Here is a 27,608-nt window from a genome sequence, read left to right on the forward strand (position 1 = left end):
AAGACTTATAGGCATGTAAAAAAAAATACTTTCTTGGTGTCCCAACACTTACTAAACTGTTATAAACTATTATGATTGCTTTTGTTATTATTTTGCATGTGCATACTTTCTAATTTTTCCAGCAGGAAATTAAATAAAGGTGAATAAATATTTAAATATTCACAGGCCGGTTCAAGTTTACCCAGGAAACCAGGCTGTACTATAATATACAGTACTTACACAGTGCAAATCATGCCTTTTGACACTTTAATCCTTGTGTATTCCCAGACATATTTGATGCAGATTTTGCTTTATTCATTTCTTCAACCAAATCGCATTCCTCCAGATAACACTTCAGCTAGTTGGTCATTTACATTGATCCATGTGCTCATGAGTTACTCTTTTTCAGTGATATAAGTGATGGTACAAATTGAGGTAATCTTTATGAAAAGGTACACATGTTCATTTGTGCACGGCACATAACCAGCATAACTGTTACATGATTATGAAAGAATGGTGATAATAAAGGCTAAAATTCTGAATACAGATCAACTAAGGTCATCATCAATCTGTTTTACTTTTGTGTTATGGCTGAACAACATCATAATTTTCCATACAGTGGAAAGCTGGATGTTTCGGTGTTTCCTTTTACAGTGTTAACATAATTTTTGAAGCATTATTTAAACAAACAATAATTGAGTCAAAAGGGAGAGGTAGTGTTACAGCAACCCACAAATGCTCAATTCTTGTCAACATCTGATCAAATTATACACAAATCTGAATTAGGTAGAAGCAATAAGAACAGAAAATTAAATAAATTTCATGACTTTTCAAACAAATTTATACCATTTTTGTGTAATAATCATACATGTCAACCCCAAGAGAGGTTTACGTGTGATTTTTGGTAATATAAGTTTCCCTAAATAAATGCATTTATAACTTACCACGTGCATCTTGTGATATTGTCTGGGACTTGTGGGTTGGCATATACATGAGTATTTAAACCTATTCATTTTTGGGGTCAGCTTATATGTGAATGGGTTTATATGCGAGTATATACGGAAATAGAATTGTGCCAAATTTGACAGCATCCTCAGATGAAAGGTTTTTAGATGCATGGTTCCGCTCTAGTTTCATTCTTTGCTTAGGATTCAATTTTTAAAGAAAAAGAATTTCCCAGGTTTTCCTCACTGGTTATCCTGATTATTTTTAAAAAGACCTTGTTATCTTGGGGTTTTATTAAAATAACTTTTAATTCCATTTATTTTGGTGCATGATGGGTAAAATATGCATTATAGAGTACACAGCTTGCCCTTGCTTTAGATGTGCACTTCTCAAAAGACTGAAAGCTGTGCTTGGTCATTATCACTTCCTGGACTTTAAAGGTATATTGGTAAACACTGAGCTGATAACATTGTGTACTTTTTCTATATTTTATGATTCTTTTATTGCACTTTAAGAAGCTGCTATTGTCTTCTCAGGTAAAATCAGTTCTCCCCTTTTTTAATAACTGCTAAATTTAGTGTACTTTGAACTAGTTCAGCCTCATTTTTGGAGGACATGGGAACAGCCATTTTGATCAGCTGCCCACTTCAGATAGTGCATAGCTTCCATAATTACCATGCATAAACATATTTCAGTTAAGTATATAAAAGCAGCATAGAGGTATGCCAACATTTTCACCACTGTATGCTGCCAACGCAAACAGCTCGATCTTAAAATGGTCCCTCTCTCAGAAGTACATAATAACTGTAGAGCTAAATCTTTACAAATTATGCCAATCTACCATCAGATATGGCTGCCATTTTGAACTGTAGAAAACCATTAAATAACTTTTAAGTTTTGCTCAGCAGAATAATAGTAAATTTGATTGAAATCATACTGGTCTAAAGGGTTTTTAAGATTTGTACAAATGATGCCAACCTGAAATCAAATATGGCAACTGTTTGAAATTTTTTTAATAGAAAAACTAAATAAATTATGCTCATATGCAATAAGATTGAGTCACTGTTACTAAATACTGAAGGGAAAAAAACATTTTCAGAATAAACACAACAAAAAAGTTCTAGATTCAGCTGAAAACACCCTGGCATAAGAAGCTTGACAATTTTTTAAAAATGATGCTCATCCATCATCCATCATTCAGTAATGCTGCCATTGCAAAAAATAGAAAAATATTTAAATAATTTTATCACAAGAAAAATGTTCCCCAGAATTTGACTACTTTGATAGAAAGCATCCTGGTATAAAGATCTTTAAATATTGGACAAATGATGCTGACATGCCATCAAAGTTTTCATAATCAATCGACAACATTGGAAGAAATATCAGCAGAAAGAATCTTAATGATCCAGATTTCTAAGCCAAGTACTCGTAGATTTAGTTATTAGGCAGATATCAAGCCAGTTTAGCAATAACTTCGTCCTCTGATTTTTAATATTCATACATTTTTCATGGGTTACAATTACCTATTTGTTTTATTGTAACTTTGCTTGGTATTTGGAATATTCCCTATCAGAGCAGGCAAAGCATAATATTCTGTGAAATCTTGTTTGAATTGAGAAACCATTTGTAAAATTTGTAAATGTTCTTTTGATCTCTTTGTTTAGCTGGATGGACAGTGTCAGTGTAAGCCAGGACGAGGAGGACGGAGATGCAGTGAATGTGAGAATTTTTTCTGGGGAGACCCCAACTTCCAGTGCTATCGTAAGTATATAGCATACTGTAGACTGGGTATAAAGTTGCAGTATTTAAATAAGTTTTAATGAAAGAAAAAAATTCTATTTTACATTTTGAAATTATTGATGTTAAATGATGCATATATTGTGAAATCTACCTTGATGGTGCATATATTGATAATGTTTTCAAGGTTTTTCTTTTCTGGTTTTTAGTTTGATTGGTTATAACACAGAAGAGTTTATGCAATAGGATTTCATTCATTGTGTGTTATCTGTTGACTTTCATCTTTTAATACAAGTTTATTATCACTGTTAATAAGCTGCTGGGAGGATTGCCATATACACGAACATAAATCCAAAGGTCTAACTGTCCTAAATGAATATGGTGACCTTCAGACATCCAATATAGCTGCCATGCATCTTGAGAATATTAATATTGCTAAGATCTCACTGGACAGTTTTTTGGTGACTTTTCATTGAACTGCCGAAGGATCTCAAGAGCCCTCATTTGCTGCAGACCTGTTGGTCCCAAAGCTTTGGTCCCTCAACACGAAGCAACCAAAATCTCCCTCCAAGTTAACTTCATACTGACAGCAACACAATGGTTATTAATAAACCTACCAAGTCATACAACTCTGCATCCAAGCTAATATCTCATCCATACATCCAAACAGCCAAAAATATAATCACTAAAGCTGTGTAGTACATGTGACACAGTCATGTACAAATGCAATGATGTACATTACACAAGCACACACCTTTAGTTGCTTATTACATACTGAATCATTTCATTGGAACTACTGTACAGGATTATTATAATAACCAAGTTCATATATGAATCTGTATCCGACTAGAATAATCTTACAAAACTATTTTTAAAAAACTTCAACATTTTCTCATCCTTTAATACATGCAACATTATCTTTTATAAAAGAGCTAACTTGAAAACAGTCTATAATATATCAGATAATGTGGATTATATATGTGGATTATATATCAGATAATGTGGCTTATGTATGTGGATTATATAAAATATCAAATAATGTGGTTTGTATATCAAATAATGTCAATTATATATGTGGAACATATATCAAATAATGTGGATTATATATGTGGATTATATAATTTATCAAACAATGTGGATTATATATCAAATAATGTGGATTATATAATATATCAAATAATGTGGATTATATATCAAATTATGTGGATTATATAATGTATCAAATTATGTGGATTATATAACATAGGTCTGTAAAATTAGAAACAAAAAATACCGGAACATCCAAAATATCAGAAATTTCTATTTCACAATATAGATAGTGAAAAGAGAATGCAATTTTATATTTCACATACCTTTATAGCTGAAGATGTTGCTACCATAAAGTGGACAGCTTCGTGACAAAAGCATTTTGTGTTGTAAAGTTACTGTCTGCCTCGAGTTTAAAAGTACATTGGCTGTTGTGTAATCAATGGCCTTAGAGCTGAAGTTTATAGGTTTTCTCATTCCAAGCATTTTGTTCATGCCACATTGAGGGAACCGAACTCGGTGTTTTGAAATAATGTAGGACATAAACCATTCTTGGGTAATACTGTATGCAGATACGAAAGCCGAGCACATAAACCTTAAGAATACACAATTCCATGACAGCCTGTCTGAAGTCCAGTATGCCTGCCATTGTGGGAGGCTGTCTTAAACATCATATTATAGCTTTCCAGAATGGATGATTGTATTGATATGTATTTTGCTAAGTGATGTGTGATGTCAAGTTAGCTCCAAGTGATATTGGCATTGGGTTTTTACTCAAAGACTTCTTATGATATCATAATGGCCTTAAATGAAAGTAGCGCCAATCAGATGGGTATCTTATTACATGTTAACATGAACATAATGTTATGTATATTTGATTTAAATTATATTTTATTTAATTTTTTGTTTGTTAGTTTTAAATTTATTTTTATTCCATTACATGTTATTGTAACGTAATTTTATTAACTGGATTTGACATTGTCCAGAAGTTTAATTCAGTAGTAAACAAATAATAATAGAAACTTTGTATCTAATGCTGACCTAGTTCCTGACCTTGATTCAGAACCAGTAAGAGTTGTAGTAATTAACTTTTTTAAATTTATTTTTTATTCTTTCTCAGAGTAAGATTCATAAAGTGAAATCGAGGCCATACTTGGAGTACATGACATGGATTAGTTAGGTTTTTCCAGAGGATTGACCCACATCCAGGCATCAGTTTTGCATTTTAGCTACATTTATTGTTGATGTTTTGAGAAAGAATAGTCATTAGTGCCTTAACACTTGAGAAGTTAAAGTGTTTTATGTTGTGACCAGTTTTGGGTTAATTATTTTGTTTTCTTCAATTTATTTGGAGTTTGTTTTCCCTCCCACCATGGCAGGCACTAGTATAGCGCTCTAAATCAAATCGTGTGCAAAGACATTTATCAAAATTTACACAGAATTCAAACACTGGAATATTATTTTTCATGATTCAACAAAGAACTGTTGACACATCAGTACAACGCTGACCACAGCATACATCATCGCCTTCCATTTTGGATTTCATTGGGATTTGAACTCAGTTTCATTAGGAGTTTTTATTACTAGGACTTCTAATTTTTAATTCTTGAATTATTTTTGGATTTGATTTGTAAAACCGTAAGTTCTTTTTCTCATTTTTACCTTGTTTTCACAGGAAAACAAATTATTTGTTAAATTTTTTAAAGCTTGTTGTCTTCACTTTTTTCTTGTTATGTTTTGTAAGAGCTTAAACACATAGCTAAGAAAATAGTTTGGTGTCGTAAAATAGCTGTTGAAAAGATAGAATGTATGTCCTGGAAATTCTTTTCAGTCGAGACTGTCAGTATCTTTATAGGAAGGACTCTGGTTTTTATTTCATTGAGCTTATGAAACACAGTGACATGTACATTGCAAGTGAATTTTTTTACCAGACTTTGTAGATAATTAAATTCCAGTGAAGAAGTTGATAGCACTCATTGATTGATTAGTGCATCACAAATATGAATGGTTTTAAGCAAACACCATTTGTGGGTATATTAGAAAAATACATTGCAAGATTCCACATAAATAGCTTCCCCAAAATATATAGATTTAACATGTGGGTATATCTTGACATTGTCTCAGACAAGTAATTTTCTATCCATGATATTAGGTTGAAGTTGAAAGGTCATAACAAAGAATTTTATGCTGCACTTAGGGATATCTTGTGCACATTTTATGTTAAGAAAATATTTGTTGGTAACTGAATTTGGTATGATTCTCCAGAATATCAGAGATAGCTTCAGTACTCAGCTTTTGAAGGAATTAAAGGACAAAAGAAATGGGTTTTATCATGGATTCCTGGAAAATCTGATTGGCCAGTAAAGTCTGTCCCTTTGTGTACTCCTTATAATTTTGAGGAGATATTTATTTTATACAAGTCCATTCTAGATCTTGAGCTTTCTATCTACAGTGCCACAGGATTATGGATAAATAATACATAATTCAGAGTATTGATTTATCTAGCAATTAGAAATCTATCTCTATATTCCTTCTCATTTCAGCATGCGAGTGTAATCCCCAGGGGTCGGCTGCCATGCAGTGTGACCGCAGGACTGGTCAGTGTGTATGTCTGACTGGTATAACTGGCTATAAATGTGATCGCTGTGATAGGGGCACCACAGGAGAATTGCCCAACTGCAAGCCATGTGGCGAGTGCTTCAACAACTGGGACCGTGTTGTGAGAGACCTCCGAGGTAACTTGAATGAATTCTGTAAATATCAGGATATAAAGTCTCTGTAAATTCAGGGATTCTTTTATATTTTTCCAGTATTTTTGATAAATATCCCATAAATTCCTATATTTTTATAATTTACATAGTTTCAAATAATAAAAGACAGAAATATATCATATTGTCTTAGAAAAAGCAGTTTATGTTTCAAGAAAGCAATTATTCCTTGTAAAAATGTTCCATCAAATACAGTTATGGCTCATGGTCTTAAACTATGTAATAGAATGAAGTGAAAACAACAAGTTTAGTAAAATAGACAAATAATTTATGTCTCTACATTACAAAGTGAAAATTTAAGAGACAGTATCAGGAATTAAATCCCAAATAATACTAACTTTTCTATCATAAGTCCAAAAGAATAGAATGTTCCAAATGAATTCCAATAATCTTTAATGTCCTGATATACCATAATGATAAAATCCAGAATGTCTTTGAATGAGTTTTCAATAATCCCAAAGTAGTGTTTTTTTTAAGTCCAAAATGTCAATGAGCACTTTATTTCAGTGAATAATTTAAATAAACAATTTCTCTTAATTATATCTGAACAAACTACAAACTTTGATCATAGATTCACAAAGACTAATGTTAAACAGGAATGAAGAATTGTTTAACAAGCAACCTTTATAAACAGATATCCATTTGACCAATGATGCAAAAGATTGTTATGGAAAACCAAAATTTCTGATTGAAAATTCTACTTACCCTTGAACTACATTTCTGGCAAACATGTTGTTTACCACTTATAATCATGACCCCAGTCCAGTTCACATTATACTTTAAGTATACATAACAAAATGTTCTAATATATGTATATGACAACAAATTCACCTGTTCTTCATTGTTCAGAACAGTCCGCTAAATCCATGCTTGATTGCTTCTCTTACTAGATTTCAACTTCTCATTCCCAGATTATCATAAAGACCCTGCATCATCATACAAGTTCTGTAGTAATCACATTTACCATCTGTCCATTCACAATTCTTGTATCTACAAAAGCTCCAGAAATTTTACAAAATATTGGATACCATTTGGTAGGTGAATTGTTTTTTTTTAGATGCAAATGTTCTTTTAATAGTGGTAATACCTGACCTATTATTGTATTACTATATCTTTCCCAGGTGCTTGTCCCCAGTCCTCCAGTTCTTAATCGGAGGTCCAGAACATGATTCCAGTCTGATATCTCTATCCACTAAAGATAGAATAATTTTTCTTTTCCTTGGGCTTGTTCTTCCATGCATTTCACCTTCAGATATGTTCCCCCAACCTCATTACGTTCGGAATATTAGCCTGCTACCACACGAATCCAGTCCTACTGAAAGATGTAAATCATCTTTTCCTATCTGTCTGATATAGACAAAGGGCAATAAGTCTTGTCTATTACCTTGTTGGTTTCACTCTTTACTGTTACTTTATGACCATAGAGTCTTAATAAGCAGCTTTATTTTGCCAAGGAAATGGGAGCTAAGTGTCTCGAGAGATGGCAGACCTGAGCATATATCAAACCTGTTATTTGTTGCTCTTCCAGCAGAACTTCCTTTTATCACATTCTATGCAGAATGCTCACTGTGTACAACAGTCTTTGGGTAAATTTTATAAGCTTAAACTCGTCCTAATTAATGCATACCAATAGTGTCCAGGTTACATTGATGTACACACAAGAAGAGTTTGCTCCATTTGTCTGTATTCATTCTGTCTCACAATATGATGATGCCAATTAAAACACTAGTAAGATCTGGGTTTTTTTTTTTTTAAAATGGGCTTACCCTACAAAGTTGTGGAGACAATCACATTGGTAAATTCCAACAAAATTTAGGTGAAATTTTGCAGCCACTTCCATACTATGAAGCACATTGTAAAGAATGTTTTTTTTCTTCATTTTTCATTGAAAAAAGAGAAATGTGTATTAAGGCATATGTGGGTATTATGGTCAGAGACAATGTGATAGTTTAAGAATAAAATAATAGTTTCAGAACCTAAGATTAGTGTTTTAAATTTTATCATAGCAGTCTGTTAAGCAGAGACCATCAGGGTTCTCATGCTACCAGGAAATCTGGAAAAAGTCGGGAGAAATTATATATTTTTTCCCCAAGTGTGAAAAGCCCTTGAATTTTGCAAATATGGATGAAAGTCAGGAAAAACCTATCAGTGTTCCACCACCACCTGATGACAGAAACAATTTCATAATTGAATAATAACTGAGTGATCAAGGTAAATTTGAGTTCTAACCAGAATATTCAGAGGTTGCAGTGTGGATCTGTTGGTGCTTGACATAAACATATTTATATAGTCAGTCCAAATGCATCATGGATTAGATTCATCTACTAGAGTGTTTAATTCAAAGACAACTAGATATCGGTATGGTTTTTTTGCATGGAAGGTATGAAAGCCAGTCTAGCATCACAATAAGCCAGCAAGATAGCAGCATAGGTTAGCCATTTACCAGATGGCTTAGAAAATTTAACTGCTGTTACATCAAGTCATGCCTGCATGAAATTGATAAGAAAATGATTTATTTTCTCAGAAATTATGAGTATTACATCTGTTATGTCTTTAATCCACTGACAGATGAGATGAAACTACATCATTGATGGAATGTGACCTTGTGCTTGCCATTTGCATTGCAGGTCACGCAAGTACACAAATCTTTAAATCATAGGCCAAGTAGGCATTTTTGGGGGTGGATACTGTAGTACAAAATGTTTACTTTATATACAATACATATAAATTGCTATCTTGATTTACAATTCATTACATTATTCATTATTCTGATTTCATTACAATTAGATTTTGAAAGAAAACAAAACTAATCTATATTCATTGTGTTATTGTTCCCTGATGCTAACATAAAACAGTTCAGCAAAGTTACAGTTTTTATTCTGTAAATTGAAATGACCTAACATGCCAATTTATATGAATATACAGTAGTCAAGCCTGTTTCTTGTTATAAATGCTGTGGTTTAGTGCATGATCAAATATCTGACTCCAATGTTTTGTGAGAGTCATGAAATAGAAATATCTTTTAATTTGAAAAGTGCTTGTTTCATAAGCTAAAATGTTTTTTTAATTCCTTCAGTAATTGTCATATGTGAACCTTGAAAAAATAAATTTCATCCTAGAAAAACCCTTGAAATTTATCTTTAAAAAAGCATGGGAACCATGGGGCAGGTGTAAGGTGTGCATATAATGTGCCATTTACAGTGCTCATTGTCTTTTCTTGTTCCACATTTTTACTCGTCTGAAATACTTACTTTAAAATAATGATGATTTTTATATGTACCTATTAGGTATTTTTTCACTGTTTGGCAATCTGTTGTTTAGTTTTGTATTTAACTGGTCCGAAGCAGTCTGTTATGTAATTGATACTTTTATTCATTAAAATGTGCTTTTTTTTCATTTCTGCTGTATCATCATATAATAAGTCAGTTTATTAATCTTTCTGGTATTGGATTGTCATCAAAAGGAGTAAGATGTACCCTACAATTTGGAAGTCATGAAACAGACATCATACCGTGCTTTCTATTATTTATTGTTTATTTGATTATTTATTTCTTTTGTTATAGATCAGACAAGAGCTCTGCTAGATCAGGCTAAGGATATTCAGACATCTGGAGCTGCAGGTGCATTTGACAAGGAGTTCCGAAACATGGAGGAGAAGTTGGAAGAGATTCGGAAGATCATAGACAGCAGTGGTGTTTCTTCTTCAGATGTGGACCTACTTAAGGACAAGCTGGGACAAATCAGGTTGGAATTTTTCTTTGCCAGTCCTTTAAATTTAAAGTATTGTAACTTATAATATCATTAAAGTTTCATTAGTTATGTAAATTACTGTAAATTCTTTTTTATTAACAATTTTCATGGAATTTGGGATGCTTCGAACAAAACAGACACCTCAATTTCATCCATGAATTTAAATAACTATAAAGAGATGATTATATTCAAAACCAGAAAAATGAAACACCATAAAATAAATGTGTATGAAGAATGCATATTTGCAAAGATATCTCCTACATGCATGCCATGTTTTACTGAAATTGATGACATTGGAAGGAAAACTATACACTGCTCCCTCTTTGTATTGCTCTCTGATAACTTAAGCTTATAAGATGGAGGCTGGTATGACTCATGCTTTTTCCTATCAAAATGCTAACAAATAAGGCCCCTATTTGTTGAATGTAAATCATGTTTTTCATAGCCATTAGCACCCAGAAATTGGAATCAACACCATGACCTTCACACCCTAAAAACACATTGTAATGTGTGTTCACTTAATAGCTACAAAAATACCTCATCCAGCATTTTAAAGAAGCTCAAGGTCCACAGAAATGAGCCCCCTTAACTATGCCTCACATCCAATTGATTGATTAGTCTCATGATGGATGTTGAGATGTGCTCGCCAGATAAAGAAACAGCACCAGTATATACTGTGACCATCAGTACATTAGAATCGTTGATTAATTACAAAACACCCGTGAAGATGCAGAATAGTGCCACAACATACTGTATCCATGAATACAGTAGAATCATTAATTCTCATGGGTGATGTTCCAGATGCACTCTCCACACACCACACTCCATGAAGACATGAAATAGTGCCAGAATAAACTCTATCCATTAATACAGTAGAATCATTGAGGAGTCTCATGGGTGATGTTGAGATGCCCTGCTACTCCCCCCCTACATACACAGAAACAGCTCTAGAACATACTGTATCCATGAATACAGTAGAAAGCACAGGCATTTCCAAATCAAGCTTTGAAATCACATATGATCAAAAGGCTTTGTTGTTGATATGTCAAGGAGTAGAAATGGCATTTATATATTGTAATCCCACTGGTGATAAGCATGGTACCCTGCCAATGATGCATGATGGCTCACAAACAAATATGACCAATCCCACAAAGCATGAGGGCATGCAGTCTTTACCCCTGTCTTGCAATTTGACCAATATGATACAGACAGATGGTCTTTACCAGTATGGTACTGATGGATGGTCTTTACTGACCATACCACACCATGACCAATCCCACAAAGCATGAGGGCATGCAGTCTTTGCCCCTGATTTGCATTTTGACCAATATGGTACAGACAGATGGTCTTTACCAGTATGGTACTGATGGATGGTCTGTACTGACCATACCACACCAGCTGGCCAAACTGTAAAGCAGACATCATCTCTGGTACACCATTCTGACTGCTGGCCAACTGGTCCAGCCTAACAAATTAGCTATGTACAGTTACAGTAATCAGGAGCTTGTTAGCTCCAACAGGTTAGCCATTTGTCGGGACAAACCATATAGCCATCTGTACCAGCCATACTACACCAGTTAGCTGAATGATTTGGTACCATTACAACTGCGGAACTACCAGTCCATGTGAACAGACTGTGTACATCTACAGTTGTCAGAAGTCTTTTGTCTCCTACTAGTGGGCCATCAGACCGATCGACTGGATCCTATGAATTTTATAATAAACAGGCATTATTTTCAAGCCATCTGATTGAGTCAACCCAGCTACATCAGACCAGCATTGCATAATGCCATCACTGTTTTTATTTTAAAAATTGGACAAAATATTTATGTATGCTGAAGATATTTTATTGTCAGTTTCTGTTGATGAAGCTGATAAAACAGAAATTCCTGAATAGGCCGATCCAACAATGGAACAGATGTAATTTAGTTAGCTGCAGCACTAGAGGAAATCTATAAGCACTGGTAATAATGTATGTACAGATATATTTTCTCCACACATTCATTGTCTAGATGTTAATAAAGTGCACACATTGTGTTGACTTCCTCCCTACTTGACTTCATGCATCTGACAGTCATTACTGTTTTTCTGCATTCTCCCTCCCTTTCTATTCTCCACTTTTGTAAGGGCATCAAAGTGAGAAGGTGAGAAAACAAAATACAGAAGAATTGCTCTTAACTTTCAATGCAATCTTCTGTCTCAGCATGACCCTGTTAGGGAATGTACATGAGATGGGGTGATTGTCACCAAAGAATTCACGGGGGCAGTTTTCAGCAACAACAGGTCATATGATCCTATTTTTTGCAGGCAGGCAAGGAATAGGAAGCAACACAGTTTCTCCTTCCTTAGCCCTTCCATCAAACATCATTGATACACCATCATCCAAGACCTCTGGTACCCACCTACAGCACCAATCCCTTTTCACCAGATTTGGACCAACTATTCTAGCAAAACAATGGAATCCAAACCGTGTTAGTAGGTCCTTGGATTTCATTATACGAACCCATCTGCTTTGTCATCCTACTTTCATGAAGGAACTCCCAGGTGATTCCATGAAGGAGGATGTTTTTAGACGAGAACATCTCACTTTTTAGTTACTAGAGAGCACTGTAGATAGTACAAATGGGGCTTCTGCTCCATACAATTTCTGGTATAAAGTCCAAGAGGAGTTAAGACCTGTGATGTAGATGCAACAAGTGTGTGATCAGTTTTGACTTGCTCAATATGCACTTCCATATACCAGTTCCTACAGAGTTCAGGATGTCAGTCACAGCAACAGCAATGTTTCTGCACAACACACCACAGAAACATTGGGTAAATTTGATGTTTGGTTCATGACGTTGGTTCCCTCATTGTATGGTGAATAATAATGGTTGAGAAATTGGACCTTCTCAATATTTTGAATTGAGATGCACAGACTGCAATAGCTGCTATTGCTCCTTTAAGATGCAACATCCTGGCTCAATGATCTGATTGATTTAGTGTCAGACATTCCCAGATGAGTCACAATGACCTTCACTCTGATCAAGCAGTCAGGATTGCCATTATTCAATCTATGTCCAGAGAACTCCTTTACTTTTGGCTCCTTTCTGTGATGTCCATGGTTGAAAAGGGGTTTGTAGCTTCAGTTGTGGAGAGGATCCCAGCTGAAGATCCTCCACTTTGAGGGGAAATGGTGTGGTGTCAGTGAAAGGTGTCACATCCATAATATCACACCACTCTCAGCAATCATTCCCAGGTGGTAAACTTCTCTCTCTTTCTCATGAAGTGAAGATGTTAGCCTCTGTCACAATAAGGTGATCTCAGATACATTCAGACCTCATCAGAGAGATGATTTTGATCGTAACAAGGTAATCTCCAAGTTGCGGTCCAATTTTGACATAGCCAGACCACACTTGCTCACATTATTCCCCAGTTAGAGTGATTGTCTTCCCCCTCAATGGAGCAGCTATCATAGATGACTTTCAATTTATGACAACACCAGCTTAAGCATGCAGAATGAGTGAGCTGCATATGATATCCATAAATCCAAACTACATGCAGTTCTGTTTTGATGGCTCATTCATTCTAAAGACACAACCAGGTTTCTTCTGAAGAACAATTTGATGTCACTAATCAACCAACACTATTTGTTCATCTTGATTTATTGACTGAAGAGGTGTTAAATCAGTATACTCTTAGCTCACAGGATGAGTTCTACTAATGAAATTTCAGGTCATGATAATACGAGGAACTTAAATGATCCTGACCTGGAATGTAATGGCTCTGTTTGGGACATAATGGAATCACCTGACTGGCATGCCCAGTCTGCCTTTTCTAGCTTCCATTTGCATGAAATGGCCTTGCTAAGGAGAGAACTTTCACTGGATTCCAGTGGGAGACTTTTGAAAGTGAGACAGTAAACAAGTGTGGAATCTCACAGGGATCTCCCATGCATGTGTTTAAATAGTCTCATGTACTAAACTAACACTAGAAGTTCATTCTTTTAGTTGAGCACTGATGCTTCTACTGGGTGACACAGATAGAGGTAGGATGCTCATCATTTCCTCTTCCTCTTACCTATTCTCAGATTATAATGTGATCAGGTAATCTCTTTTTAATTGAGAAAGCAAATTTGTTGTAAATTATGTTTCTCCAATACTGCTTGCCTGATCACAATATAAATAGTATCTACCACCCTTCCACACAATGTGATCATAAGGACATTATATTAAATGTGAACCTGAACTGCTTTGTTTTACATGCCAAGTATATAAGTGTAATTATTACTAACATAAGTGGCAGAAAGCACAATTTGAGCAGAAAAAGAATAATTGATATATTACATGCCATAATGACAAAAATATGCATTTATTTTTTCACTTACCTGGATCTGCTGCAGTTAGTTAAAATATTTGTAACAAATCAGCATGAGAATACAGACACAAAACACAATGATAGATTATTTATGCACAGCATTCACTTTAACTAGTCTACATCACATGTTTAACTTTCTCTGAAAGGTCATAAAGTCAAGTCCACAAATTCTGAATACTGTATTATATCAACTGTCGAATTCCTCTTTCAGAATTTGTAAAGCACTATTAATTTGTCCTTTTCCTAATGCAACATGTTCTTCAGTTTAACAAAATTCCTCTTTAGCATTTTTTAGTCATGTAATATCCATGAGTCACATCGATAAAGCCTATTTCATTTAACATCTGGCATCATCATGCTTTTTCAATATAGACTGGACTGCTACTTAAGTGTGTTTCAAACTATAATGAATCTGTCACACATGGTTTCAAATTCAAGAAACCTGCCTGTTTTCTTGGAAATGTGTCATGCACAGTTACTATAAATAGAAAATAATTAAACTGTTCAATGTACACAGCCAAATGGTCACACACATTGAAAATATAAGATCAGTAGACAGGGGTCTACGATGGATAAATGTCACATGACATGAGCCTTGAACTGTACTCATTATTCTGTGTCTTGCTCTCCCCTGAGGTCAGCAGGTGTAATCTTTGATCTGAACTATGAAATGTTTTGTTTTTTTTGTTTTTATTACATGAACTAAATGGGTACCCTATAGCTAATTATATTAACTGGGTAATTATGAACAGGTAGGTACCCGAGTACCCAGGTACCCATTGACACCTTTGGTTAAGTCTGCAGCTCAAGGGGGCTGGATTGAAAGTTAGTGGGTTTTCTACTAATGTATTATGTTTGGTTAAATACTATCAAAGAAACATGTTTTACTGCAAAAATTGTATTTCCTGATTTTGAATAAAGCTAATTTTACTTGGATACTTAAATGTATGGCTTTGTGGAAGGGATTTTGCCCATAGAAAAACATTGTTAATTGGGCCTTTGAATTCATGGTTTATAGAAACCACAAAATCCATGAAAAATTTGTATCCAATGATACCATAATGTTTTACATTTTACATTATATAAAATACAAATAAATGAACTTCCCTTTCTCTTATCTCTACACAGGCAGAATTTGACAGACAATGTGAAGACCTTGAATGCCATGGATACAGAGATGCAGAACACAATAGGCCGTATTCAGGAGGGAAATAACCGTATCAAAGCCCTGGAACTGGGGATTACTGAGCTGAAACTTAAAGCAGATGACCTGAGGAGTAATGCCAGTGACATTCAGGCCAAAGATGTTGAGGGTCAGACTTGTCAATTTTTGTTACATCTGTGTTAGTTAATAACATGCCAATGGTCTCCTTTTCCAGCAGCAACAATAGTACAATAGTGACATCAACTTTCAGATTTTGTGCTAATGTTGGAGTTATAAAACAGGAAGGTTACATTATAGTGGGGTTTGTAGGCAAGACATGGATATCTGCAGATTCTTTGTTTGTAAAAGAATGAAAAGTAGGAGTTAAATGATAGGCAAAATCGTATTTGCAACCACCTGCATGGTAGGATTGCCCATGTATAAAGACCTTGTTCCAGTGGCTCAATTTATTAAGGTGGCGCTCTACAGTTGCGTATTTTGCATAGGGTTAGGATTTTAAAGAAAAAGAATTTCCCTGGCTTTCCTCACTGGTTATACTGGCTTTTTAAAAAAGACCTTGTACATCTTAGGTATAATTTAAAAAACCTTTAATTCCCTTTATTTTGGTGTATGATTGATGGGTGTAATATGGGTTATAGAGTATACAGCTTGGCCTTACTCCAAATGTGCACCTTTCAAAAAAGTGCTAGCTCCACTTGGTCATTTTCACTTCCTGAACTTCAGAGGTAAATTGTATGAAAAAAGAGCCGATAACTTTTTTTACATTTTATATATTTGGTAATTCATTCATTGCACTTTCAGAAGCAAGTATTGTCTAGTCTGGCAAAATTAATTTTCCCTATTTTAATAGCTGCTATGGATAGTGTACTTTAGACTAATTCAGGCTGATTTTTTAGCACAAGGGAGCAGTCTTTTTGTTGGCAGTGTGTTTAAATCATGTACAATTTCCAAAAGTACAGTAGCCAAAGAAATATCATCCACATTACATTAATGTAGCATAGAGGTATGCCAACATTCTCTCCATTGTGCATGTTTTAAATGCAAACAACTTCACCTTACATATGTCACTCTCTCAAAAATACATAATAACTGGTGAGCCCCCCTAACAGATAAGTGCATTTTTACCTGTATACAATGACCACGTTTAGATTGTCCCTTGAACTGTCTTTATACACAGATTTGACTGTATATTTTTGTTTATTCTAACATGATTGGTATAGAGATGTGAGATTTTGGGGAAGAAAAAAACCCAAATCACCATGACAGAAAGAAGAAAACTGGTATTTACATTGTAGCTTCAATTATAGACCATGCACCTTGAACAGAGTTTGGGGAGGGCTAGTGCTTCTATGTTAGGAAGAGGTCTGTTGATTTTAGAGTCACAAAGTCCGAGATTAAAGTCATGGGCATGGTCGGTCTGACAAGAAAATAATGGTTTCAGCATGATAAGTTTAGTTTTCAAGGCTGAAGGTCAGTTTAGTTGAGACCCATATGTCAGTAATCCCTATAGCTAATTATACCCATCTTTTTTTCTAGATAACTATCAAATGCAGGTTGGATGTATAATGCCCTGTACACTACACTCTTGTTCACTAAGGTTCGCTGTTAAGGATTGTCTAAAGTTTTTAGTTTGTTTTTTTGTTTTTCTTACCTAAGCATGGCAAGACCTAGTTATCACTTTTGCAAGAGTGATAGCATCAGCATTTTTATCCTTGACATTATGTGTGAATTGTTTTTAGCTCTACAGGTCATGGAACAGAAAAGCGTGTGATGGCCTGTTGTCTGTCATGTGTTATCTGATGTCAGTATATTCTTTGGCACATGTTTTGCTATTGTACTATTTTGAGGATTGGCATGAAACTTAACACACGTTCATTCCAAGGTCTAGTTGGTACTACATGAAAATAGTGCTACTCAGACATCCAGTATGGCCACCACAACAGCCATCTTGAAAGTTCTGTTGTCTCTGTTCATCCTGAATGAATGGTCATATGATGGGATTTGTGCTGAAAGACTTGATGGGATGTCCCAAATGAAAATATGCCCCAGGTGACAGACACTCAGCTTTGCAGATCACTGGCATCTCATATCTGTTCTCATCGGTTCAAGTCTTGACTTGGCCAGTATGGGTACGTGAGAAAGCTTTCCTGTAGCATCCCATGTGGTGGTGGTATTTCCCTAGGTTTTTCCATGTTCTTTCTCCACCAAATATAATGGCTGCCATGTATAGCCTATCATGTGCTGAAAATGGCATTATACCTACAAAACAAACTTAAATGAAAATGGTGATGATTGGTTGTCTGTTATGAGAGCCACCATGAAAGCCCTGTTGACAAGGTGTTTTCACTTGAAGATTTCTTATGGTGTCTAGTTGATCCTGAATGAAAATGATGCTGATCTAACATCAGTATGGTCATCACAGCAGCTGTCTTGTTATTCCCACTCTGAAATAATTGATGATCATTTCAACATAGGATTTTCATCAAGAGGCTTTATTTTATCTAGTTGGACCTAAATGAAAATGGTGGTCAGAACACGTCCAAAATGCTGCTACAATGAACATAGTGAAACTCTTATCACTAATTCTGCTGAATGGATGGTCATTATTGGGATGGGGTTATCATCAAATTTTTTAATGGTGTCAGGCTTGTCCTAAATGGGAATGGTGCTGATCTTGACATCTATTATATATGCAACAGTGGCTAACTTTAAAATCTTGTGAGTCATGAATGTCTCAGATGGTTTCAACACTCAGTAGTTAGAAAGAAGAAATGGTCTTTTATGGAATTCTTGGAAAAAATTTTTAGAGAGCTGAGCATTGGTCCCTTCAAGAGCATTTTGTTTTCATTAATGTTTTGCAAGTTAGAAACAGTGACATACATTATGGTATAAGTGGCAGGTGAAACACAAGGTTCTGCTGAAGCATCTTTGTACAAAAGTTTCTTTATTATTTCATATAAAAATTGTGCTCAATTTGATCGTGGTGTAGGCTTTAATACATACATCATTCTGTTCTCAGTTTTAGACCAAAGCAAAAATAAATTTCAAGAAACTATTTTATAATGAATGTTCACGCTGTATGCCTATAGGTGCCTTTAACATCACCAAAGAGGCACAGGTGCGATCACAAGAAGCTCAAAACATGGTGAACAGTACACGTGATATGATCCAGCAGTCTGAAGTTACACGGAAGCAAGTGGAGAGTCTTCTGGATCAGAATCGGGGCACTTTTAACCAGAGTCTGCAGGAGAATGGGAAGGCCCTGGCAGACGTGGACAACCAAGTCATGGATTTGAGCAACAGGATTGCTGAAATTAATGACATGGTAAGTAAGCCCCCATCCCTCCCTTGTACCCAGCTGAAATTGTACCCTTAGCATACATGCCAACCATTACACTTTTGGCGTAATCATTTCGATTTTTTCCCCCAGTAAATTATGCCTTATGCGTAAATGTATTCGAATTACGCATTTTCTGTATAACCCCTTCAAATTAATTAATAATTTGTTTTTCATTTGTATTAACATCCCATTAATCCCACAGACTGTATTCTAGAAACAATGGCTTCTATGTAACTACGACATAAGAATATGCTTGTCTGTAGACTTGCATGCACTTTCCTAACAATATTATGTTCTATTTATAGCAGCTACCCTATTTCCAAGAACATGCTGGTTTCTAATTACAGACTTTTGACTGTGTATTCTATTTATAGCAGCTGTATGGCTTAGTTAGGAGAGAACAGACTGGTTTTCTGACTTTTAATCTTTGCTTGCAGAATCTTTGTTCTAATTCATATCTGGTACAGAACCAGTCTCTAGGTAATTGGCAATAAAAGTCAAGTCAGGTTTATCCTAGGCAATGCGTGTGTTAGAGCAAAAATGTTTTCCAAATAATTTCACAGATGGATTAGGAAAAGACGAAAAACCGATTCAGAGATGAATACATGAATTACACGATACAGCATTCCATTCTAGAGCAGCTTCACGCCCCTTGCAGGCTGTGCAGAAAGGATTTTAATATTGGTCATGGTGGTAAAACAAAGAAACCTTGAATTAGCTCTTTACTAATTCCAGTACTAAGGTAACTTCTTTTATACAGCAGAACTTAATTGTGGACATGAATTTTATAAATGCAGAGGCTTTATTTACTGAGTTCCTAATAGAACATGGACTACCCCTAGCGGTAGAAGACTACATTGATCTTTTGTTCAGACAGATGTTTCCTGATTCCAGAATTGCAGAAAATATGAATGCAAGAACAAAATCATCTAATATTGTTAGGTATTTAAAATACTTCACTTAAAGTTGCAGAAGTTATGAAAATTGGACTGTTTAGTATTGCAACAGACAGGAGTAGTGATTATGATGACAAAAAGTTGCACCCAGTCTGTGTAAGAGACTTTGACAATGAAAAGAGCAAAAGCAGAGTGCTCTTCTTTCATTACCAGAATTAACAGTAGATTCCACTAGAGAAAACATTTTTTTTAATTTCTTGACAATGCTTTGAATGAATATAAGTTGCCAGAACTGTATGGGGTTTTCAGCTGATACTGCATCAGTGATGACTGGAATTTATAAAGGAATTGCATTCTATATTTTGACAAATGTCTCCATCATTGTACATATCAGGTTGTTTCTGTCATATGATGCACCATGCTGCAGGAAAAGCTGTTGATAAATTAGAATGAGAACTACTGAAGTATCAAGTTGGCACTCAACATACTTCATGCGGACGGAGTTGATTTTTTTCATCTTATTTCCAAGCTAAAAGACCCAATAACTGGAAGATATAAATTTCCTCTTTTTTGTCAGGTTATGAAAGGAATATTGGTTCTTTACCATTCTAATGCTGACTGTGAGAGATTGTTCAGTATTGTTAACAGAAATAAAACTGAATTCAGATCTAGGCTCTGTAACCCAGCCCTTAGTGCTCAACTGGTTTGCAAAACATTCATAGTTTCAGCTGGTACAAAATGTTTTGAAATGCAATATGAGTCTGTTGCTTTTTAAAGCTCAAAGTGTTATATATGAAAACTTGAAGCAGTAATTGATGTTAAAAGTCTAGAGGGATACATAAATCATTTTGTACATATGCTTATTTAATTTTTATCATGCTATATGTGGATTACTCTTTTTCTGCTTGGATTACTCTTTTTGTCCACTTGGATTACACTTTTTTCTTGCCAGGGGTTGGCATGTATGCCTTAGGAATGCTAGGTCATGAGGGGATAATAGTTTTGTATTTTAAGATTGAAAGTGCTGATGGTAGTTTTTGCTGTTGCATATTGTGATCTACCATAGTATATTATAAAAGCAAGTGAATGGCTTGTGTGACAGCAAATATCTTTTTAATGTCCTCAGGTCCTGCAATACTATTATGATATGGTTCAGTAAGAAATAAGAAAGGAAGCCAGAACCCTTTTTAAAGTTCTGTGGTTTAAAAGGCCAGGGCAACATGAAAAGTTTATGTTGGGTGAGAAGACAAGAAAATTGTCCATATTTGAATTAAATACATGGACCCCACACAGCTATCAAATGATCTGTAAGAAAGAGTCACAAATTCATTATGTGAAAACAATATCTGGAAAAGAAAATTTGGAATGAACTTTGTGAAGCAGATGATTGCTGGCTTTCAGGGGACTAGAAAAAGAAAACTTATTTCTAGTGTTGACATCAAGGGTCTAAGGCCCTGGTGATGGTTCAAGAAACATTCGAGGTGCAAGATGTCTGGAAGGGAAGGGAGAAGACATTAAGTTCAATCAGTGTAAACAGTACATTTTATGTCTGGACAATGACTGTTTGAGAGGTACCACTCTTAACTTGTGTATTTAGAGATTGTCAATATCATTATCGTTCATTTTTTAATATGTAAATTAGCAAATATTGGGCGTATTTGATGAGATTCAATACAGTTGACATGACTGGAAACTTTCTTGTATGATGGGATCTAGGATATGTGAAGGTGGAAATATATAGCTAACAGACACTATGCAAGGTAAACTGTTTATTGTATTTCAGTGAAATCAAGTAATTAATGAAATGATGATAATAAAACCATGTTTTTACTGTCAGTTTCTTTAGTCAACCATGATAATGCTCTAGTATTCAGCCTAGCAACCAGCCTAAGTAGTCTAATTAGCTGATAGCATTCAGCATTAGTTTAACTGCACAGCAGCTGTATTAGCTAAAGGGTTAATATCAACACATATAAATCATCTGCTTAATTGGTACAAAGGATGTATAGGTAATTGTTTAGTTTTTGCTGGTAATGGACATTAGACCTAATAGGATGGTCTGTTGTTGTTGTTGTTGTGGGGTTTAACGCCATTTTTCAGCACATGATAGGCTATGCATGGTGGCCAGTATTAATGGTGGAGGAAGAACCCAGGGAAAACCCAAGGAAGAATCACCGACCCATGAGAAGCTACTGGCAAGCTTTCTCACATACCCACATTGGCCGAATCCTAGACTCGAACCCACGCAGACAGAGGTGAGATGGCAGGTATCCGTAACAGAGAGGATGGTCTGTTGTCTGATGTCCGTCAGTTAAGGCAAACTTGTTATCACTAGTCTTTCTGAACTGTTCAGAGGATTGTCATGAAACTTTACAAGCAAATTCATCCCATATTGGTCTGAAAAAAAGAATGGTGCCACTTTGATATCCAATATGGCTGCTACTTTGACCATCTTGAAAATTTCATCATCACTACTCTTCTTGAATGGATGGTCATGTTGACAGGAAGTTTTCACCTGAAGTTGGATGTCTAATTGCTTCTAAATAAAAATTCTGGAAATCTGACATACAGTATGGCTGCTACAGCAGCTATCTTGAAAATGTTGTCACTACTTGCCTTGAATGGAAGTCATGTGGAGTTTTTAGTGAGTGACTTCTTATGTCTCTTTGATCCTAAGTGAAAATGTTGCTGCTGAAACATCCAACATCTTGAAAAACTTGTTTTCACTATTATTCCCAAGTTTTCATTGAAACACTTGTTACTTATAAGTTGGTCATAAATGAAAGTAGTACCAACTTGATATCCAGAATGGCCACTTTGGCAGCCATCTTGAAAATCTTGTCATTACTCCTCCAATATAGAAAGTCATATCTACATTGGGATTCTACTAGAAGAATTCTTATTGTGTCTTCTTAGTCCTAAATGAAAATAGTGCCAATCTGACATCCAGTATATCTACCACATAATATAATTTGGCAATCTTGTTATATTGCTAAGAATATCAGAGATTGTTTCAGCTGAATTCAGAGGTTGGCTGAGTGGTAAAAAATGCCCAACTTTACAAATCATTCACATCTCACCACTGTCTGCATTGGTATGTGAAAAGCTTCCTAGAAGCTTCCCATGCGTCAGTGGTTCTTTCCAGGTCTTCCTGGGTTCTTATATAACTGCTATATTTAGCCTATTATAGGCTGAAAAATAGAATTAAATTCTACTAAACAAAACAAAAAAATGTCGTGAATTCCTGGAAATTCTTTTTGATCAGTGAAGTATCAGTTCCTTTGAGGAACTCTTGTATAAATTTAACCAGCAAATTTTCATTTCGAAACAGTTCTCCAGTTTTTGTACAGTTGTTTTGTTGTTTTTTTCTTCATCAGAATGTTTCATTTCCAGCTGTTTCAAGCCCATGTAATTTTTATTTTAAATTGTATATCCTAAAGGTATTTCATATACCAGTGGGACATTCTTGTTTTGTACAAGACCACTGTTTACTTTTAAACAGAGTGTAAGAGCTTATGAGAGCATCTCATGGTATAGTTGTTCCTAGATGAAAATGGTGCCACTTGGACATCTGGTATGGCAGCCACAACTTTTATTTCAAACATCTTGTGATCATTATTCCTTGTGATGGATGGTGATATCAACATGGAGTTTTCACTAAATGACTTATTATGTATCCAAGAGCAGGAAAACAAGTCCAGTTTTTGTAGTAAAATTGAGTTTATTTTGCAGGAGGTTTATGACATCTTGTAAAATAACTAATGACAATGTTTTATTTCTCTTATTAACTGGCACAAAAGTAAAGGTTACATTTTTTTCTTGAAACAAGATCAGACCTTTTCTCACTGCAGTCCTATCACTAGTACACATCATAAACAATCTGTATATTGTTTATACTGACAGTCTGTAAACTGACCAATAGGTAAGTTACTTGTTATTTGTCCCATAATTAGAACAAAGCAGCATGCATATTAATCCGGGTAGCCTATTTGCTCACAGTGAATGAAACAACTCAAACAGGTAATACTGGTTCAAGGCTGCCTAATTGACTAATGTTTGCAAAGCAAGAATAACACAATAAATGCAACTGGTGATTTTATTTCAGCTCCCAATGAATATTATATAAAATGATACAATCTTCAATTCTGCCTAATTAATATATGACTATTATTTACAATTTTGAAATATATTATTTTCCTCTATAATTGTTTCTAAATGGAAATTTTGAAAACCTAATGTCAATTAATAATTGCCATGGCAGCCATCTTTCTAATCTTGTTATTGCTAAGACTTCTTCTACTGACTTGTTGGTCCAGAATAAAAATGGTGGTAACCAGATATCTAATATAGCCAGTACAGTGACCATCTTGAAAATCTTGTTATTGCTGCTTCTCCTGATTTGGATGGTCATATCAGAATGTAGCTTTTACTAAAGAATTCTTATGATGACTAGTTGGCTCTAAATGAAAATGGTGCTTCTGAGACATCCATCATGGCCATCACATCTGTCATCTTGAAAATCTTATTATTGCCACTTCTTGATGGCTGGTCATAATGACATTGTACTTTCACCAGAAGACTTCTTGCAATATCTAGTTGGTTCACATCAGATGTCCAGTATGACCATTATGGCAGCCATCACAAAATCTTGTTACTCTTAAAAAAATTGAAAGTCTTATCATCATGGGGGTTTTGTCTTGATTTTCTTAATGTCTAGTTGATCCTACATTAAAATGGTGCTGCTCTGACATCAAATGGTCACATTGCTGGCCATCTTGAAAATCAGCTTATCACTACAACTCATAAATGTGAAGTCATTTTGATATGAGGTTTTCATCAGAATAGTTCTTATGGTGTCTAATTAGTCTGAAATGAAAAATGATACAAAATTGACCGTTTCTATGACCACCTTGGTGGCCAGCTTAAAAAAATTGTTATATCTACACCTCACAAATGGATGATATCAACATGGGGTTTTCATCAATGCACTTCTTGTGATACCTAATTGGTCCTAAATGACAATTATGCCAACCATACATCCAATATGGCTGCAATAGTGTCTCTCTTTGAAACCTTGATTTTGCTATTTCCCCTGAATGGATGAATACACTGTTTTGGGGTTTTTACGTAAAGACTTATAACATCTACTTGGACCTAAATTAAAATGGTGCCAATCTGTTATCCAAGACGTCCACCACAGCAGCTAATTTGAAAATCTTGTTATTGCTGAAGAATTTCAGAGATGATTTCAACACAGTAGTTAAAAGGAAGAAATGGTCTCATTTTGACTTCCTGAAATTATTTTTGTGTAGTCGATTATTGGTCCCTTTGATGGACTCGGGTTTCAGACTTCTGATACTGTATCAGTAAAATGCATGATGGGTATCTGTTTCATTAATTTGTAGTTTTCTTTGCATTGCAATGTAAACTCAGTGATCCAAGGGTTGTGCGTTTGGTAACTGCAAAGACCAGTTTTGGCTTCCTTGGAATGTCCTTAGGAAAGATACTTAGTATCGCTTTATCTGTAGCCAAATAAATTAATTTAAAAAACAAAACAAAAAACATTTGACACTAAATGTTTCAGATTACTTTTGGTTGAATATTTTAAAACCTTTTGTACCCATTCTTTTCACTGCTAGTTCCTACAACTGATTATGAATGATCCTATGTATGTTGTATAATTAAATATACACAACACCAACATGTAAAGACAATGTAGCAGACAAATCCTTCAACCTTTCCTTTCCCCTCCACAGTTTCAGTACATAAGTGAATTTGCATTCACAATCTGACATATGTCAGTTACCCACTTAAGTGAAATCAGGTCTTTTGTTTGGGCCTTACATCCATTGTCATGTCTTTAGGGATGTTTGAACTGCAATCTTCCATCCATGGCCATGTCTTTTGGGATGTTTGAACTGCAGTCTTCCATCCATGGCCATGTCTTTTGGGATGTTTGAACTGCAGTCTTACATCCATGGCCATGTCGTTTGGGATGTTTGAACTGCAGTCTTACATCCATGGCCATGTCTTTTGGGATGTTTGAGGTGGAGTCTTACATCCATGGCCATGTCTTTTTGGGATGTTTGAACTGTGGTCTTACATCCATGGCCATGTCTTTTGGGATGTTTGAACTGCAGTCTTACATCCATGGCCATGTCTTTTGGGATGTTTGAACTGCAGTCTTCCATCCATGGCCATGTCTTTTGGGATGTTTGAACTGCAGTCTTACATCCATGGCCATGTCTTTTGGGATGTTTGAACTGCAGTCTTACATCCATGGCCATGTCGTTTGGGATGTTTGAACTGCAGTCTTACATCCATTGCCATGTCTTTTGGGATGTTTGAACTGCAGTCTTCCATCCATGGCCATGTCTTTTGGGATGTTTGAACTGCAGTCTTACATCCATGGCCATGTCGTTTGGGATGTTTGAACTGCAGTCTTACATCCATGGCCATGTCGTTTGGGATTTTGAACTGCAGTCTTACATCCATGGCCATGTCTTTTGGGATGTTTGAGGTGGAGTCTTACATCCATGGCCATGTCTTTTTGGGATGTTTGAACTGCGGTCTTACATCCATGGCCATGTCTTTTGGGATGTTTGAACTGCAGTCTTACATCCATGGCCATGTCTTTCGGGATGTTTGAACTGCAGTCTTACATCCATGGCCATGTCTTTTGGGATGTTTGAACTGCAGTCTTACATCCATTGCCATGTCTTTTGGGATGTTTGAGGTGGAGTCTTACATCCATGGCCATGACTTTTGGGATGTTTGAACTGCAGTCTTACATCCATTGCCATGATTTTTGGGATGTTTGAGGTGGAGTCTTACATCCATTGCCATGACTTTTGGGATGTTTGAGGTGACTGGTTTGCACATAGAGACCATACATTACTAAAGATCTTGAGATTTTGGTTTATATTTCAACAACTGTCTTGGATTCTGCTTCAGGTGTGTGATGGAAATGGAAATCCTTGTGATGATGTTTGTGGTGGAGGTGGCTGTGGTAAGTGTGGAGGTCGTAGCTGTGAGAATGGTGCTGTGACAAAGGCTACTAATGCTCTGGATCTGGCCATGAAAGCTGAGGAACTGCTTAAAGTCAAAGAACAGAATGCAAATCTTCTACACAAAAATGTAAGACCTGCATACATTTCTGTCTGCCAGAATATGTCTCCTACTTTTCTATCAGTGTTATCAGCCATCTTGTCCTGTCTACATCCATATTTTTTCATTTTTAAATTAGTTGAAAACAAATCAGTACTTTTTGAAAGTTCAGCAGTTTATATCCTGGCATATATCCATGAATTTTTATCCTTTCAGTTGTCATCTTGCAGTAAGGTGGATATTACAGTCTTTTTAATTGGTGTAGACATTATAGGACTCTGTTATTGGCCTTTTTATCACTTGCTGACTAAAGTTTTTGATGTAGGTCCTTAGTGTTTGAAATGACTGAAGCTACAAAGCTCTCTATATATAGTGATTTTTTTGTTTATCTTCCAGGATGACTGTATAACGTCAAATATCCACTTGTAAAATGTCACGTAGTCTGGTAAGATTGATGAATAAATAGTACAGTATGAAAAGAAACCTATGCTGGCTTTTATGTATTTGGATTTATTGTTGATTTTTGGTTGCATTTTTAA

The 27,608-nt window shown here is 35.3% G+C and overlaps 1 protein-coding gene across 1 annotated transcript in view; it reads left to right on the forward strand.

Moving 5' to 3' along the window:
• Positions 1-27,608, forward strand: part of LOC149774322 (laminin subunit beta-1-like) — a 133,895-nt gene that overhangs the window by 87,595 nt on the left and 18,692 nt on the right. The window contains exons 20-25 of the mRNA XM_089945399.1: positions 2,589-2,685; positions 6,231-6,422; positions 10,019-10,199; positions 15,690-15,874; positions 18,816-19,051; positions 26,917-27,099. Coding sequence (XP_089801525.1) covers positions 2,589-2,685; positions 6,231-6,422; positions 10,019-10,199; positions 15,690-15,874; positions 18,816-19,051; positions 26,917-27,099 — 1,074 coding nt within the window. The remainder of the gene's footprint in view (positions 1-2,588; positions 2,686-6,230; positions 6,423-10,018; positions 10,200-15,689; positions 15,875-18,815; positions 19,052-26,916; positions 27,100-27,608) is intronic.

The sequence above is a fragment of the Sinohyriopsis cumingii genome, unplaced genomic scaffold (genome assembly GCF_028554795.1).
Source record: "Sinohyriopsis cumingii isolate HCF-2022 unplaced genomic scaffold, ASM2855479v2 utg000349l, whole genome shotgun sequence".
NCBI lineage: Eukaryota > Metazoa > Mollusca > Bivalvia > Unionida > Unionidae > Sinohyriopsis > Sinohyriopsis cumingii.